Source organism: Metschnikowia bicuspidata (genome assembly GCF_001664035.1).
Source record: "Metschnikowia bicuspidata var. bicuspidata NRRL YB-4993 chromosome Unknown METBIscaffold_4, whole genome shotgun sequence".
In the NCBI taxonomy this organism is placed as follows: Eukaryota; Fungi; Ascomycota; class Pichiomycetes; order Serinales; family Metschnikowiaceae; genus Metschnikowia; species Metschnikowia bicuspidata.
The window spans coordinates 1,394,215-1,410,979 of record NW_017387734.1 but is presented as its reverse complement, the minus strand read 5'-3'; the positions used below and the strand labels follow the sequence as shown (position 1 = coordinate 1,410,979).

Sequence of the window (16,765 nt, the reverse complement as noted above, 5' to 3'; positions counted from 1 at the left end):
CTGGATTTACAGCTTCGGTCTCAACTTCAACCTAAGATCTTCGAGAATCACCTTGGATCTGCCCATTCTGGATTTACAGCTTCGGTCTCAAGTTCAACTTAAGATCTCGGAGACCCCACCCTGGATCTTGCCCATTCCAGATTCAGGTCCCGCCTTCGATCTTACAACATCGCCACAACTGTCAACTTTTCGACCTTGTCAACTTCGATCCCACAGCCTCCTGTCCATCCCGACCTCACATCTTTGAGCTTCACCCTCAAACTTGCAACGTCGCCCTGACTCGTCAACCCCGACTTGTCAACTCCCGCTCCATAACTCCCGCTTCATAACCCCCGCTCCACAGCTCCGGCTCCGATCCCGGATCTCACAGGAAGCAGCCACACCGACCCCCGCATAGCCGGTGCACCTCTCGACCTGCCGAAACATCAAAACCACTGCCACAAAATGGACGCCAGCCACACACAAAAACACACAGCCGCCCCGGCGTCGCCCCCCGCGCCGGCCCGCGCCGGCCTGCCCCGGAGCGCCACCCACCCGGCGGAAGCTCCGGTGTCGTTCCCGCCGGCGCCCGCCACACACCCCCCGGCCAAAACACAGCCCTATCTCCTGAGGCTCAACATCGCGGCCGTGCCCTCGCACTTGCTCGACCCGCTGCAAAAGGGCTTCATCACCACCAAAAACACCGGCGGCCACGAGCTGCCCGCGTACTTCGAGAGCATCTCGCCCCACACCAGCAACACGGACCCCATTCTGCAGCCGGCAGGCCCTCCCAGACTGGCTCTCTACCAGCAGCGAGACGCGCCCGCCAGCCCCGCGACGCCCTCGTGCCTCCTCCCCACGCCCGTGCGCCCCGCCAACACGGTTCTCCTCAGCGACAACCGGGCCCGGGGCCAGTCCGTGTCGTTCTGCGACCCCGACGTGTCCGAGAAAAGCCGCCGCTTCACCATCTCGGCCCAGCCGCTGAGCGGCAACTTGACGCCCGCCAGCCGCCAGGGCTCGTTCCACACGCCGCCGCTGAGAAAGACGTCCGTGACCGAAAACAACACTGCGCCCAGCAGGTCCGGCTCGGCGCTCGCGTTCCAAGTCGCCGCCAGGACGGACGGCGCTGCCGCGTCCACCGCGCCCCGCATCGACAGCCCGCTCCTGGCAGACTCGCCGCTCCTGGCCCAGCCGTTCAGTCTAGACTCGCGCTTCTCGCCCTCGCCCCCGCCCCCCTCGAAGTCCACCGTGTCCTCCGCCGGCGCCTCGTTCATGACTTCGCCCATCCCCGGCAACGCCCACTCGTCCTTCCCGTCCGATATCGCGCCCACGTGGTCTGCGCGCAGCTCCAGACAAGGCTCCGACGCGGGCTCCCAGCCGATTGCGATCCTGCGCAAGAACTCCCAAACAAAAAGCTCCATCAAAACGCTCGTTGCGTCTCCCGTGGGCCCGCCTGTCCCTTTCCAGCAGTTCTTGTTGAAGGAGGACGACAAGAAAGTCCATATCTTGTTGGCCTGTACTGGCAGTGTTGCCACAATCAAGGTCCCGTTGATTATCGACAGGCTCTTCCAGATCTTCGGAACTAGCAAGATCTCGGTCCAGTTGGTCGTCACCAAGTGCGCGGGCCACTTCCTAAGGGGGTTGAAGATACGGAAGGACGTCAAGATCTGGAGAGACGAGGACGAGTGGGCCAATTTCCTAGAGTGGAACTTGAACCCAGCACCCGTGCTGTCCACCGGCGAGCTCAAGAAGCAAAAGAACCCGCACGAAAGGACGATTTTGCATAATGAGTTGCGTAAATGGGCAGATATCATGCTCTTGGCCCCCCTCAGCGCCAACACTCTAGCCAAAATCGCCAACGGAATATCGGACAACTTGCTCACGTCCATAGTGAGGTCCTGGGGTGTGCTACAGGGTGTTGGGGGAGTATCTGCTCCGACAAAGCCTGTCTTAGTTGCACCCGCAATGAACACGTTCATGTATACACACCCGTTGACTAGCAAGCAGTTGAAGGTCCTAGCGTCAAACGAAGAAGGGTTTGGAATGGAAATCTTGAAACCCGTCGAAAAGGTCTTGGTTTGTGGAGACATCGGCATGGGTGGCATGAGGGAATGGCTGGATATCGTGGACACTATGAGAAAAAGAATCAAGGCGATTTTTGCAGAGAGACAGGCGGTGGAGGGAGTGCCTTTGTCACTTGACGAAAGGGATGATGAAGATGGCGACGAAGATGACGAAGATAAGAATCACGATGATGATGAAGAAGATGATGACGACGATGACGACGATGATGACGATGACGACGATGACGATGATGACGATGACGACGACAATGATAATAGTGGTGAACAGTGTGACACTGGGAGCAAATCTCGAGACGCCGACGATGGCGTTTTTGGCCCTGCCGACGAGGAAGAAGAGAAAGGCCCGGATTTGCGTCAAAAGGATTAGAAGTTTGCCCAAAGATGATCATGCACCGGACCGTTCAGTGAATAACTGCCTGTCATTGATGCCTGAAAGAATGCGAGACATTTGCAGAGCTCATGCGTGAAGAAGTCAAGATTGTTGTATATGATGCTATATTATATATGAAGGCTGGCCATTAGCTCTTGGACACATGATCCTGGTACTCCGTGGCGAGGAAGAGATCACTACTATTCAACACCGGCTCGATGAACTTGAGATGCTCCACATCCCATTGCTCGAGCCTCGCGAGAATTCCATCTTTGTCGTGGGCGGCAGCGAGGGTCTGGATCTCCTGGTGGTGGAAGATCTGTCTGGCAATGCTGAGATTGTAGAGCAAGCTATCTACCAAATCATCGACCTTCGCGCCCTTGTGCTCGATATTCAACGCCAGCCTAAGCGAGGTGTTCAGCAAATTCGTGCCCATGGACGGGAAGTCCGCGGGCAACAAGTTGGTAAACGAAGAGATATCAAAGGGGGCGATGTGGGGTGCTTTAAGCCACCCATACAACATGTTTTTACGATATGTTTTGGACCGCGAGGGCGAGTAGGGGCACCCTTTGGCGATATAGCGCGAGAGCCAGAAACTGACCATTTTGTTGGCGTTCATGGGCATCACCACCAGGGATTCGTACGCTGGGTTGGTGGTTTGCCGTGCCACAAAGGCAGCATATAACATGTGTTCGAACGTGAAATTCAAAAGGACATTGGGTAGTGTGGCCTTGCTCGAGTTGGACCTGGTTCTTTGGTTCTCGATGGTGATGATTTTGGGAACCCACAGGCTGGATATGAGCACGTTGTCTACGACGCTAACAGCCAACTTGGCCATGTACGCTTTCAGGTCGACCAAAGAGCCCTCGTCGATGTACTCGGGGGTGCCATATTTGGAGTGGAGGTTCACGACGGCCCACTCCTTGATATCAGCGGTGTTTTGCTGGTACGAGACCTTACTATAGGAGAAGTTCTTGAGCCCGACGTCGACTGAAAGAACATCAAGAGATTCATTGGGCCTGTTGCCCAAGACGCGTTCGAAAAAAGCGCCGGTCTCGGCAATGGCAGCTATACGGCCCAGTTTACTTACGTCCGTCCGATAGCCGCAGTGTGTTGCTAGCCTTTGGAGGTCTTTGATTCTGAGCAGGTTCATTTGCAGATACGAAATCTTGCACAGAGATCGTCAAAGACAGTGCAGAGGGCCTGGCCTAGGTCACTATGCACACCTCGTGTTGGTGACTGTTTGGACTCGCTTTAGATAGCAAGGAGTACAGCTTTTTTGGACTCTCTCGAGTACGTCACCAAGGTTTTCCTGACAGCCGATCAATTGGAATCTTGAACTCCCACCGGAGAATTCCTGGTTGCCTTTTTCAGTTGTTAATTGGGGGCCATGAGTCGCGCGACCCGGGTTCGCAAAGTCCTTTGAAGAACGCCGTTCTACCCAAGCAAAGAATTGCAAGAGAGAGGGGTTGCGAGTCCCTCACAAACTTTCCTTTTCTCCTATTGTTTATAAGTTTTCTCGATGTATCATGTCGGATGTATCATCTCGCTTCTGATCAAGGTCTGTTCTCTGCTGACCCAGTGCTATTTATTCCCGATTGGGCAGACGCGTTCCTGAGACCTGATTTTTCATCTCGTAAAACCAGGCCTGTGTACGCGTTTTGCCAAGAGTCTGCACCACGGTACGAACCACGGTTTTGGGCAGCCACAGTTTTTTCTGAACCCGCTGAAAAAGTCTGGTCCGCTTAACTTGACTCCTTAATATACGTGAGCTGCAAAAGAGCATCAGAGTAGGTCCTTTTAAAGAGGTGGTCTGCATATGCCTTGGGGCGTGCTCAGAACTGGGGCCTGAGGCTTAAGTACTCGAGGCTCTAGCTTGCGAGCCTCCGAGGCTTCGTAATCCATGGGGTCCTGCAAGGGGTCCGCACTAGACATCAAAAAATTACCGAGCAGAACAGGCGGATGCATCTAGCTTAAAGCGTGGAGCACAACCAGTGAACAAAAGATCTATCCTTCAACAGCCAAAACTCGTACGATACGTGGGGGCAGTTTTGCCAAGGGACGGTCCTCCGTGTACATCCTGCACACTAGTCAACGGCGGCCGTGGCCTGGGAGAAGGTGTGTGAAAATGAAAGAGGGCGCAGGGAATTGGTGAGTTCGCTTTGTCGGCATAGACACACGGGTTTGCATGGATTGTTTAGTCAAGAAGTGCTCTTCGCTTGCGACGACTGTCGCCGCCCCCCGCAGCGGTAGTCTACGCGGCTGGGCCTGTGTGGCACGCCTTGGACTGCATGTCACAATACGCTTTTCCTGTATTCGTCGCCAAACGCCCCGCGTGTTACTTGCGCTACCTAAGCCTGCTTCCCCGGCTTCTAAATATAGGAGCCACTCTACGATCATCCCCACAAAGTGGGCACTGGCAGGATCTTCTTTCCGGCATCCCCCGTTATTTGACCAAACGCATACCACATTCGATTTTTCGCGGCAGGAAATGATGTATAGAAGCGCAGAGAGTTTGTTTTTCGTGTCGGCTTCACACGAACCGTTTGTATAACACACGTGTCTTGCCGAGAAATGTCCCGCAGAGCGCCAGTATACGCGGGGCATTTAGAGAAATCCATCACTTGCAGCATATGACAAAAGGCCCAATGCATGGCCAATTTTTACAGCCTCGAGTGCGGCCAAGCCGTTTAACTGACCGGCTCATACTAGAGGGCCAACGCCGAGTCCAATATGAATCGTGTTTTCTGGCTGAAGGCTTCCAATAAGTCAAGGCGAGAGGAAGGAGGAATCTGCCCTTGTCTCTGTCAGTTGGTACACGGGATCGGTCACAAAACCAGTGTTTTCTTGGGCGGCACACAAACACGTGATCTGGAACGCTTGGTTTCTTTCACATCCAAATTCCTGAACACCTGTATTTAGATATGAAGATGACTCAAGTCATGATGGAGTCAGGCAAAAAAAGGCCACTACCAAAAATAGCGCTGGCAGAATAAATCGGGAAGGCCGTGCACTTTTATATACCCGCTGTCCTTGCGGAAAGAACCGAGTAGGCCATCTGGAAAGATTATGACATGTCGCATAATCAGGGGGATTCCGGATAGTTCCAAACATGCTTGCTTTAGAATACTACGAAACGCCTGTGGTTTTGTTTTCTACACATGCATGGCAGACCGGGGCCAGACTATGGTATGGCTGCGAAGCTGCGGCCAGCGCCGCCCCGTGTGTGAGTCCTCAAGTATTTACAGCAGCAACAAAAGAAAAAGAAACTCACAGCACCGAAGACTGGAAACATCCGAGGGAATCTCCACTGTGTGAATACCTTGGTGTTTCCAAAAACGCTGGCGGCCACTGGCTACTTAGCCAGGAGACGGGTGCTCGAATAAGCCCCGTGTATGTTCTGCCAGGGTGCGGCGCCTATTGCTCGGCGTACTCTTTTCTTTTCTTTTGTCCTGCCTGGTACGTGCATGGCGGCGCCCGAAAAAGGTGAGGCGTGTCACATGCAGCGGGCGCGCATACCATAATTCCAAAAAAAAGTAATGAGTCCGCTCAATATATAAATACGCGGCAGCCGCCCCTCCCCAAGAGCCAGGGTGTTTTTTTTCTTCCATCAATAACCCATTCGTTAAAATGCAACTCAAGTCTATTGTCCTCGCTTTGGCTGCTGCCTCTGCTGTCTCCGCCGCCAACTCCTCCAACGGCTCCAACCACTCCAACAGCACCTCTTCCACTGCTGCCGCCGGCGCCTCCCAAATGGTTGGTGCTGGTGTTTTCGGTGTCGCCGCTGCTGCCGGTGTTGCCATGTTGTTGTAATTTCCTCGTTGTATAGAAATAATATTTATATTTTTCCGAGCGTCTGCCTGTAGTGTGTTGTCCGAGCCGTGCTCTCGTTTGCGGGCGGCCAGCACTCTTTCCATTGGCGTCAGCCACATGGTGTACCACGGGTTCGACATTCCGCCTTCGGTATTTGTCACCGTCCTCCTTCCTCCGCAAGTGGCCAGTGCTCTTTCCGTGTCCTCAAAACACCCTTCTCACTGACTGCCCCAAAGACTGTAGGGCGTCGTCTCCCTTACCGAGCTGTGGACGTTTTCATCTGGTCCTGTCGTGGCTTCAGTTGTTCGCAACAATTGGCCATCCTCTGTTTGCCCTTGAATGGAACGTGTCCATTCGTGTCAATCTTTTTTTCGCATCTGGCCGGGTATCCTCTGTTGTGATGCAAGCTTTCTCTTGCTTTTCGTCTCAGAAATAGTCTTACTTGACGGAATGGGCGGCTCAACTTTCATTGCAAAGATGTGTTGAACTAATCCGAGAGCTGGGTGTTTTTCGATGTCCATTCAGCCGTTTCTTGCACCGGAGTTTTTTATTCTTTTATGCGGCCTGTTTCATGTGTTGTCTATTTTTTTTTCAGTTACAATGATGGCGTCTACAATTCAATCGAAAGTAGATTTTCATTGGGGCCGTCCCTCTAGACTTATGCTCATTGCCTTTGATTCAGCTCACCAGCTTTCACCAATTTTCAGCAATCGGGCCATACCGAAAACACCTTATCAGCCCTCTAGTCGACTAATATATTGGTGTACGACAGTTGTGTCTTCAGAAACCGCTATTCATCTATGGGCTGTTTGCCCAAAGTTCAAAGCCCTAAAGAATCGATCATTGCATCGGATATTTTGTGCCATGCCAAGAGTCGATTGCTCTCGGGTCCAGCTCTTGTCTCTTTGATGGGGATTGGTTCGATCAACGGTCGTTTCTACTCTGTCTAGCAGAAACAAGCACAATATCTGATTTGTGGTCTATATTCAGAAATGCTTTTCTTGAAGCGAGGTCTCTTATGAGACCGACTGTACACGAGACCTTGTACAAGCTCTTGTATAAAGGTTGTGTAAGCTTTTGCACAAGCCCTCTTGCGCAAAACCAACCGGGCGTTTCTACTAGGCCATCAGCACACGCTTTCCTGTACTCGACCATTTGCACTGTCTCTTTTCTTCGGTGCACGGTGTTGTCTGTCTCTCGGGACCACTGTAGATGGCGCATTGTATGCAATGCCCCTCTAGCGCCTCTCAATGAGCACCAATCCCGTTTCAAACATGCCATCATCTACTTCTTAGACGGACGCGACTTGGGCCCCCAGTCCTTGGTCGGGTTTTCCTGGTAACGCACCATCTTCAAGCGGCGCAAGCGTGCAACGGAGTCACTCTGCTCGTTGGCAGTGTCAAAGTCCACGGCCGCGTTCGGCGTCACCGTCTCCAAGATACGGGCCCCCACCATGCCGTTGGTCAAGTTGGCACTGGCGCCCAAGTCGGCCTCGAGGCTGGCGATCTTGGTCTGCAACTTCAGCTTCTTGTCGTCGAAAGTCTCCGCCGCCAACCTCGCGCGCAGCTCGGCCAAGAGCCGCGTGTTGCTGCGGCGCAACCAGGCCACGATGATCTGGAGCACCAGCTCCCACGGCGCGTCGGTCTTGACGCAGTTCTTCTTGGCGTGCGTCAACGACACACGGTGGCCCAAGTTGCCCGCGGCCCGCGTGAACTCGTCGATGGACACGGGCGGCGCCCTCATGAAGCTGCAGAGCTGGTTCAAGTTGAAATAGAACGGCTGCGGCAACTCGTGGCGCGCCAATGTAAGCATGCCCTTGATGCGCTCGCGCGTGCCGTACACCGCCGCAGACGCCTCGGAGTTGATGCGGAGCACCTCGTCGATGAACGCCGCGTCGTGGAGCGGGCCGCCCCACATCGGGCCCGCCACGTGGAACGGCCGAGCGCAGAAACGGCAGTTTTCGCCCGGAACGGCCGCGATACGCGGCGTCTGGAACCGCTTGTCCGCCACGCGCCCGAGCCGCTGCTCGATGATCTCGCCACACCCTACGCAGTGGTATGCAAGCATGGTCTGCAGCGCCAAGCGCTTGACCTGGAGCGGGCTGGTGGTCACACGCACAAACACGCGGAAGTAGTAGTCGATGCTCAAGCTCAACACCGGCTCGATGCACTTCTTGTAGCGCGCCGCGGCCGCGGCGATCGCGCCCAACATGAGCCGGAGCCCGGCCTCGTGGTTCAGCTCCAGGCCCATGGGCGTGTTGCCCAAGTTGTTGCCGCCGTACAACGCAAAGCACTTCTCGGGGTACCCGTTGCCGGCCAACACGCCGGCGTCCGTGCACGTGACCAAGAGGAGCCCGTGATCCCGCACCAGCTGCACGGCGCTGTCGAGGAACGGCGCCGCGGTGCCGTAGGGGTCCAAGTCCACAACGTGGAACCTGTCGGCGTCCGCGAGCGAGCCCATGTACTTGATGGCATCGCCCTGGTGGCCCACGACGGTTTCCTGGAGCCCGTTGTATGCAGCGCTGCGGTTGATGGAGCGCACGGCTTCGGGCAACAAGTCGTTGGCCACGACCTGCGCCACGCCGGGGATTTCGTGGCCGTAGCGCACGGCGCGGAGCCCGGTCGCGGAGAGGCCCTCGAGGATGCGCATGTAGGGCGTTGCTGGGGCGGGCGAGGCGGGGCTTGCAGAGGTTTCGGTGGGTTTTGCAGAGGTTTCGGTGGGTTTTGCAGAGGTTTCGGTGGGTTTTGCAGAGGTTTCGGTGGGTCTTGCGGCGGTTGCAGCCACTTCATCAATTTTTTCGGCAGTTGCGGCCACTTCGTTGCCGTTTCCGGCCGTGCCGGCGACTTCAGCGGGACTTTCGGCCGCCTTGTCTCCTCCCTCTGCGCCGTCTTCCGTGGCCTTTTCACCTTCGGCCGTTCCTTGCACAGAGCCACTTGCACGCGCCCCATTGGGCCGCCGCCGCTTGCCCCGGAGCTCCTTCTCACCGGCCCGGGACTCTAGGTACTGATTCAGCCACGCACGGATGGCCATCACCGACAAGTCGCGGTTGAACTGCTGGATCGGGTTGTAGAAGACTTTGTCCTCCTTGGGCGCCAAAATGGTGGCCTTGCCCTCCTTGACAACGGTGAAATCCTCGGGGTTGACAGACATGCTGGCGAAATGGCGTGTGGCTCGGGGCAATTTGGACGCTAGTCTGGTGAGCATGGGGCGGAGGAGAAGAGGTGCGGTGCGATGGCTGGCCTTGGGGCCCAGGGCCTGGGGCCGGAAGAGCGGCTGTATGCAGGTACCGGGCATGTCGGTTTCGAGGGGATGAGAGTTCCAGGGGCCGGGGATTTTCGGGGCCGCAATTTCCAGGGGTGGGGTGCCTGGCGGTTATGGTGCCTGGCGGCTGTCTTGGATTCTTTGACGGATTGGAAGGGGCCGTCATATGTCTGGTTTGGTGCGGCGCAAATATGGCGCGGTGCACTTTTTGGCCACTGCAGAGCGGCGTGGAGAGCCGCGAGTTTTGGCGCCAGATGGGCCTAGTTTGTGCGCGGCCCATGGAGCCACTTTTGCAGCCATTTTTGTCGGCCCCCTATGATGGTGCGATTTAGGCGCCGGCTTGGGGCCCCAAAAATGGGGAGCCTATTTTAAACTGACCCAGGTCCCGCCGTATAGATACAGCCCCCTAGATGTTGGACAGATAATTCTGAATTGGCGGACCGGTTATTTTGTGCCTTGGCACAAGATGACCACTTCGTAGTATTTGGGCCCAGTCAGCCAGGTGGTGAGCAAAAAAAGGGAGTTTGTGTTCGACTTCCGGCGCACTTTCTCAGAGAGACCCGTTTTTTTTTTTGTTTTGTTAAAGAACCCCTCTTCCGCTTATGTTCAAGGACGTGTGCCAGGCGACATATAACTCTCAGTTCTAGCTTCCAGAGTGACGTACGACTATTTGGGACAAAGAGGCTGGGGTACTAGAGATGCTAAATTTCTCAGGGCAGGGCGCGGCGCGACGCGGGGCCTGATAATTAAGCGGCTCATGGATAATTATAGTCCTGTTCTCGTTTGTCCTCCTTCTTTTGCCGGTGGTGATATTTCTCTTCTGTTTTTATAATTTTTTCCTCTTCTATGCTCATCAACATTCATTTGTTCACTCATCATCCTTCCTGTTTCCTGGTCATCAATATTATTCCTCTTTCTGTTTTCATCAATATTCTCCTTCTCTAATACTCACAAAGTTAGTCCTCTATTCCTCAACAATATGTTAAGAGATGGTGCGGTGGCGCTTTATCGTGACAGTGGTGTATCTTAATGATAGTGTTGTGATGAGGATGAATTATAATGGTGGTGTATTATAATGATGGTTTATTCCAATGATGGTGTATTGTAATGATGATTTATTCCAATGATGGTGTATTGTAATGATGGTGTATTATAATGCTGGTGTATTCTAATGATGGTATATCATAATGATGGTGTATTCTAATGATGGTGTATTCTAATGATGGTGTATTCCAATGATGGTGTATCATAGTGCTGGTGTATCATAATGATGGTGTATTCTAATGACGGTATAATCCAAAGATGGTTATGAACTATGATGAAGACTGCATTATGATGGCGATGTATTATGATGTGTTTTTATGATAAATACTATATCATAAAAATGGTGATGTACTCAATGATAATACTTTGCTGTGATGATAGTACTGTATTCCTCCCTCTTTCTTTCCTTCACATTCGCCACTTTCATCTCATCGATATTCTCCCCCTCTAATACTCACACAGTTGCTACTCCATTTCTCACTAAATCTTTGGCTTGAATACCCAGCCCAAGCTGTCTCGCATACGCACGTATGCTTGTTCCATATCCCTGGTTTCCGATGTCTCCTGTAGCCTTCTGACTCATGTTCAGTTTATGGCCCTGCACTTACTTCCGAAATTAGCAAAGCACCGGTCTGATAGATATAAACTCATGATTCCACTGGAGATCCTATATAGTAAACAACGCTAGAACTCCACAGCAGATGGTCCAGCTCGAAACAAGACCATCAGCAGCACGAGATTGTATTCTTCAAGACCTCACGCGTTTTTCCGCACGTCTTCAGTAATCCCTAACTACCAAGTCTATATTGTTCTTTGGCCTCTTTGAACTACCTCAAAAGACAGAGTCATGAGAGGATTCTTTGCCATCCAGAAATGAAAGCCAGAGTCCACAAAAAAGGAATTCAGAGTCAATAACAATGACCCAGCATAACTCTTGGGCTTGACGCCTGCCCTGACCTGTTTTAAACATAGGACAATTCCAGGTCACGTGACCCGCCGTCCGACCCTGCCCCAGACAATATCGATTCACTAGGACCTTTGTGAGATATCGTTTACTCCATCTTGAGTTGCCTCTTCTCCAGCAACCCGTCCCATCTTAAAAACCTAAACCCACCTGAGCCTGACCAGTTTTTGAAATGTCTGCTGGCCTACTACACGAATCGAATCCACATTACGAGTACCATATGGAGGAAGATTCGGACTATTACTCTGAGTCGGACTCTGAGTACGATCTCCTGGCGCAACGGCACTGGGAGGCTAGTATAGAGCAAATCACTGAGCTTGTAAGGTTTGTGATTTTTCCGCTCTTGGGCAAGTTTTTGGGCCGTAAAAGCGCCCATATCATGTGGCGAAGATTCGCCAACTGGTGGTTTTGAACCAGCACGATAATGCACGAAAGAACGAAAGAACGAAAGAACGAAAGCACGAAAGCACGAAAGCACGAAAGCACGAAAGCACGAAAGCACGAAAGCACGAAAGCACGAAAGCACGAAAGCACGAAAGCACGAAAGCACGAAAAGTGATGATTGTCGACGCTTCTTGAGTTGTAAATCTACAGAAAATGCCGGTTCGGATCCAAAAGCACGAATCCCAAGGTTTGATGTGGGCATTTTGATGAAGGTGGTTATTTGTTGACAAGCGGCCATGAAGCAATGCTGGTCTACTACTAGTTTACTCAATCTAGGCTTTGGCACTATGGGTCAAGCCCGCGTCACTGAGCAATAATGTGGAGTTCCAAGGCGCCATATCATACTTTATAATACACTCTATGTCATGTCTTGTACTCCTATACTATGCACGTTTGTCATGTCTTGTACTCCCATACCATGCAAGTTTGTCATGTCTTGTACTCCTATACCATGCACGTTTATGTCACGCCCCCTTCTGTAAAGCACTATTTGGTGCACTCGTTGTTTGCCTTTCTTGGATAATCATTCAATGATCAAATCACATCTGCTAGTAGTGAGCAATCTCCACTGGACGTCCCTTCGGCACTCTTTGAGGCATGCTTATCAAGTATATTGGAGTCAGACGCTACACGCTCACTCTATTGGCAATATGAGAAGAACATTGAGATAGAAGCGCCATGAGAAGAAGCAATATAAGTAGAAGCAATATCCATAGAAGCAATATCCATAGAAGCAATACAAGCAGAAGCACCATGAGTAGAAGCGCTATTATTGGAAGCGCTAAAAACAAAGGCACTTTTAGTACAAAGGATATGAGTAGAGGCACTATGAGTAGAAGTAATATAAGCAGAATCAATAAAAGTATAAGCACTATGAAAAGAAGCACTCTTAGTAGATGCAATGTGATTGAAAGCACTATTAGTAGTAGAGATATAAGTAGAAGCACTCTGATTGGAAGCACTATTATTAGAAGCACATTAATCAAACCACTACTAGTAGAGACACTATTAGTATAAGCAACATGATTGGAAGCCATATGATTAGAAGCACGTAATTGAAAGCAGTATTAGAAGAAGCACCATCAGTAAACGCACTATTATTAAAAGCGCTATTATTAAAAACACTACTCCTAGAAACACTATGAGTAGAATCACTGTTTCTAAAAGCACTATACTCAAACGCACTATATTCAAAAGCACCATAACCAAAATCACCATCACCAAGAGCACTATATTTAAAAGCACCATCATCAAAAGTACCATAATCAAAAGCAATGCAATCAAAAGCACTCTAATTATTAGCACTACTAGTAGAGTCACTATTAGTAAGGGCAATATGTTTAGAAGCACGTCATTAAACGCATTATGATTAAAGGCACTACTGGTAGAGTCACTCTCAGTACAAGCAATATAAGTAGAAGCACTATGAGTAGAAATAATATAAGTAGAAACAATATGATTGGAAGCACTATTAGCAGAAGATTCATAAGTAGAAGCACTTTCAGCAGAAGCAACATAAGTAGAAGCAACATAAGCAGAAATACTGTATTCAAAAACACTATTAGTGAAAGCACTATAATCAAAGGCACTATTTATAGAAGCAATATGAATAGAATCACTACGAGTGGAAGCATTCTAAGTAGTACACTGTCAGTAAAAGCACTATAATTATATGCACCATGATCGAAAGCACCATCATCAAGAGCTTCATAAACACTATAATCAAAAGCTCCATAATAAAGCTCCATTACCAACACTATAATCAAAAGCACCGTAAGTGGAAGCTCCAGTAAACGTGCATTTGCAAGCGCTCTATAATCGTCATCGAGCAATCTCTCAAGTGTTCCCAGTCAATGCCGCACAAATATACATTCCCTGGCCGCTCTCCAATGGACAGGCATCTAACACTCGCTCGTCAATATGGTGGTTGAACAATTCGAGCAATGGAAGATGGGTATCAAGAGGACGATTTATTTAATAGGGGAATCCACGAGAAAGAAAATCATCCAGGTCGTGATTAACAGGAGGGGACGGCCCCAGTTTCGACACGATGTGGTATCTGGAAACCTTTTGGAGTATATGTCCAATACTTTCACTTTTCTTTTCCTTTCATAGCTGGATTCACCCAATTAATTCTTGGGACCAAAAGCAACGGATTTGAGATAGGTCATTAATGTGCGGAAAAGATACCTTGCGTCTTTGAGGAGATCTGAATTCGCTGAAACTGAAGACACGGATATAGACGAGAGATCCTCTATGCTGAATATATCCTCGACTCTCATTGGGTCAATCACATTTCCTGAAGGTGGCTCATCGGAATCAATGCCCATATTGTCATCAGTTAAATTTGGACCACTGTTCCACAGACTTGCCGCACCTTCTTCAGGTGATTCTTCCTCCGGTATTGATCATTTGAGAAGCCCATATCCATAGCTACTTGATCATCAATTTTGAAGCTATACCATTTAGTTGCAAGTTTAACATCAGCCTCTTGCACTTTATTTGATTTTCGAATGTGTTTTATCAAAATGTAGTGAATTTTGCGTTTGAGACTGAAATCGTTCGTTCCAAACAGTTTTATGAGGTAAAGCGAATGATTAGACGTCTCGGGGCGAAATAGTTTTAGCGTATTCTCAAACTTTAAATATGTAAGAAGCTTTCCGTTTTGAATTAAAGGTAGGCATGAATGTAGAGCTTTTAGTGGGTCATTTTTGGTAAGCAGAACTGGCGATGCGAGATGAACCGAACGTAAAGTTAAAGTGCCAGAATACACGCTCATCAGACACCACAAAAGGTGTTAGTTCATCTAGACAGCCGGACGATGGCCATGGAAGTCGGAATCCGCTAAGGAGTGTGTAACAACTCACCGGCCGAATGAACTAGCCCTGAAAATGGATGGCGCTTAAGCGTGTTACTTATACTTCGCCCAAACAATACATTGTTGTTTGGAGTAGGCAGGCGTGGAGGTAGTGACGAAGCCTTGGATGTGAATCTGGGTCGAACTGCCTCTAGTGCAGATCTTGGTGGTAGTAGAAAATATTCAAATGAGAGCTTTGACTGAAGTGGGGAAAGGTTCCATGTCAACAGCAGATGAGCATGGGCTAGTCGATCTTAACCTCTAAGTTAAACCCGATTTAACTCCCTTACTTTTCAGAGGGTCGAGGGAAAGGGAATCTGGTTAATATTCCAGAACTTGGATATGGAGTTTCACGGTAACGTAGCTGAATGCGGAGACGTCGGCGCGGGCCCTGGAAGAAGTTTTCTTTTTCTTCTAACAGCTTATGACCCTGGATGGATTAACCAGAGATGGGGTTTTATGGCTGGAAGAACAATCATTTATTGATTTTCCGGTGCGCCTACGACGGTCCTTGAAAATCCACAGGAAGGATTTACTTTCATGCCAAGTCGTACTGATGACGAGCCCGACAAAACACTGACATCATTGAATGAACGGGTGGTCCAAACTAATAGACGGGCATTAGCTGCACCGGCTCCAATTGAAAGAGAGCCTTCAGTCTTGTCTGAATTATAAGGTATACGAAGTGGAGACCTTGGGACAGGCACACAAGAACATAGGCACGAAATTTGAAAAGCAAGCGGACACAAATAAGGATCCAACAGATGTCGAACGAAACGACCGGTGGGTTGCCAAGTACTTATCAGGGCGTTTGCGAGTGCATTTCGAAAATTGTCATCGGAACAGCACCCCAGGTGATTAATTTATATGCCATATGTTGGCGACTACACATCGAAACTTGCTAATTCAGGTGCTGATGGTGGAGGCATTGTAGAATTCTGTTAGAGAGTAATCAATTCTAGCTATGATTCACCTTGAACCACTTCGCAGTATAAAGTCTGAAAAGCTTATATCAGTTAGACATTCCTTTCTGGTCAATGTCACCCGAAAACACTCAACTTGATAAGAAGGCAGAATTAGGAGGGGGAAGCACGCTTAGACCATGATGACAAAAGTTTTTTTTTATCCAGACTCATCCAAAAGGACATTCAAAATACTGTTTCTACAATCCATTCGAGTGTGCTACGAAATACAAGCCACTAAAATACAACGTATTGTATGTCCATAAAACCTTGACTCTGCGAGGAATTTTCACTGAATGTTTTTGCTTGATTGTGATACTTTTCGCTCTTTCCTAATCGTTCTTCGACACTACTGTTCGATTTGGGGAAACACATCATCAAGGGAACAACCAGCATATCCAACTAATTCAGGCAGTAAACATCAACTTGAATAAAGACATGTTATTATTCACGCCGGGCTCAATGATCCTTGTAGACGAAATCCAAGAAGCCAGATTAGCATCATGAACAAATGCCTGTCTTCAAGCTTACTGGGCAATCTCATGATTCTCTTCACCAAGTTGAGTAGAATCTTAGCACTCATGATTTGTACCGTAAGAGCCAAGGTATCATCCTTTAAGAGCGTACATATATCTGCACAGTCGACCAGATCTGCTTGGGAGTGAGTTCGTTACGGACATTGTGTATGAAATCAGCCACAGTAGAGTATGCCACACCAGAAGCATGAGCCCAGAGTACCCAGAAGACATTCCCAGGATTCCCAGAACACATTCCCGGAATTCCCAGAACACACTCCCAGGATTCCCAGAACACATTCCTAGAAGACATTCTCAAAAGACATTCCCAGAACACACTCCCAGGCTTCCCAGAACACACTCCCAGGATTCCCAGAACACATTCCCAGGATTCCCAGAACACATTCCCAGGATTCCCAGAACACACTCCCAGGCTTCCCAGAACACACTCCCAGGATTCCCAGAACACATT

The 16,765-nt window shown here is 49.9% G+C and overlaps 9 protein-coding genes across 9 annotated transcripts in view, besides 2 other annotated features; 3 read left to right on the top strand and 6 right to left on the bottom strand.

Annotated features, from left to right (window-relative positions):
• Positions 1–255, bottom strand: part of METBIDRAFT_202646 (uncharacterized protein) — a 1,081-nt gene extending 826 nt beyond the window's left edge. The window contains exon 1 of the mRNA XM_018854951.1: positions 52–255. Within this exon, the coding sequence (XP_018711185.1) occupies positions 52–66 (15 nt within the window). The 5' untranslated portion in view covers positions 67–255. The remainder of the gene's footprint in view (positions 1–51) is intronic.
• Positions 256–1,251: 996 nt separating this feature from the next.
• Positions 1,252–2,430, top strand: METBIDRAFT_44173 (phosphopantothenoylcysteine decarboxylase complex subunit; the record flags this gene model as incomplete). The annotated part of the gene is made up of 1 exon (XM_018857754.1): positions 1,252–2,430. One exon carries the CDS (start codon positions 1,252–1,254, stop codon positions 2,428–2,430), a length of 1,179 nt encoding a protein of 392 aa, XP_018711184.1.
• Positions 2,431–2,581: 151 nt separating this feature from the next.
• Positions 2,582–3,586, bottom strand: CCE1 (cruciform cutting endonuclease; the record flags this gene model as incomplete). The annotated part of the gene is made up of 1 exon (XM_018854243.1): positions 2,582–3,586. One exon carries the CDS (start codon positions 3,584–3,586, stop codon positions 2,582–2,584), a length of 1,005 nt encoding a protein of 334 aa, XP_018711183.1.
• An 802-nt stretch (positions 3,587–4,388) lies between these two features.
• Positions 4,389–5,293, bottom strand: METBIDRAFT_202570 (uncharacterized protein). The gene has a single exon (XM_018854948.1). It carries the CDS (start codon positions 5,038–5,040, stop codon positions 4,525–4,527), a length of 516 nt encoding a protein of 171 aa, XP_018711182.1. The 5' UTR covers positions 5,041–5,293; the 3' UTR covers positions 4,389–4,524.
• A 1,280-nt stretch (positions 5,294–6,573) lies between these two features.
• Positions 6,574–7,343, top strand: METBIDRAFT_202573 (uncharacterized protein). The gene has a single exon (XM_018854949.1). It carries the CDS (start codon positions 6,760–6,762, stop codon positions 7,153–7,155), a length of 396 nt encoding a protein of 131 aa, XP_018711181.1. The 5' UTR covers positions 6,574–6,759; the 3' UTR covers positions 7,156–7,343.
• Positions 7,344–7,530: 187 nt separating this feature from the next.
• Positions 7,531–9,450, bottom strand: TRM1 (tRNA (guanine26-N2)-dimethyltransferase; the record flags this gene model as incomplete). Its single annotated transcript, XM_018857625.1, has 2 exons — positions 7,531–8,906; positions 9,186–9,450. The coding sequence occupies 2 exons, from the start codon at positions 9,448–9,450 to the stop codon at positions 7,531–7,533; spliced, it is 1,641 nt and encodes a 546-aa protein (XP_018711180.1).
• A 1,912-nt stretch (positions 9,451–11,362) lies between these two features.
• On the top strand, positions 11,363–12,427 carry METBIDRAFT_32626 (uncharacterized protein). Its single transcript, XM_018856104.1, has one exon. The coding sequence runs from the start codon at positions 11,688–11,690 to the stop codon at positions 11,925–11,927; it is 240 nt and encodes a 79-aa protein (XP_018711179.1). The 5' UTR covers positions 11,363–11,687; the 3' UTR covers positions 11,928–12,427.
• A 72-nt stretch (positions 12,428–12,499) lies between these two features.
• On the bottom strand, positions 12,500–14,289 carry METBIDRAFT_230268 (uncharacterized protein; the record flags this gene model as incomplete). The annotated part of the gene is made up of 4 exons (XM_018855245.1): positions 12,500–12,920; positions 12,982–13,250; positions 13,310–13,577; positions 14,150–14,289. The coding sequence occupies 4 exons, from the start codon at positions 14,287–14,289 to the stop codon at positions 12,599–12,601; spliced, it is 999 nt and encodes a 332-aa protein (XP_018711178.1). The 3' UTR covers positions 12,500–12,598.
• Positions 14,290–14,664: 375 nt separating this feature from the next.
• Positions 14,665–14,838: a sequence feature (Protein overlapping with rRNA (METBIDRAFT_78972, OBA20655.1) was converted to a misc_feature.).
• A 42-nt stretch (positions 14,839–14,880) lies between these two features.
• Positions 14,881–14,898: a sequence feature (Protein overlapping with rRNA (METBIDRAFT_78972, OBA20655.1) was converted to a misc_feature.).
• A 1,385-nt stretch (positions 14,899–16,283) lies between these two features.
• Positions 16,284–16,765, bottom strand: part of METBIDRAFT_202541 (uncharacterized protein) — a 1,540-nt gene continuing 1,058 nt past the window's right edge. Inside the window, exon 2 of the mRNA XM_018854947.1 lies at positions 16,284–16,765. Coding sequence (XP_018711176.1) covers positions 16,394–16,765 — 372 coding nt within the window. The 3' untranslated portion in view covers positions 16,284–16,393.

Coding starts and splice junctions, on each gene's coding strand:
- METBIDRAFT_202570 (XM_018854948.1), bottom strand. CDS start 5,040: ATGCCCCGCGTATACTGGCGCTCTGCGGGACATTTCTCGGCAAGACAC.
- METBIDRAFT_202573 (XM_018854949.1), top strand. CDS start 6,760: ATGTCCATTCAGCCGTTTCTTGCACCGGAGTTTTTTATTCTTTTATGC.
- METBIDRAFT_32626 (XM_018856104.1), top strand. CDS start 11,688: ATGTCTGCTGGCCTACTACACGAATCGAATCCACATTACGAGTACCAT.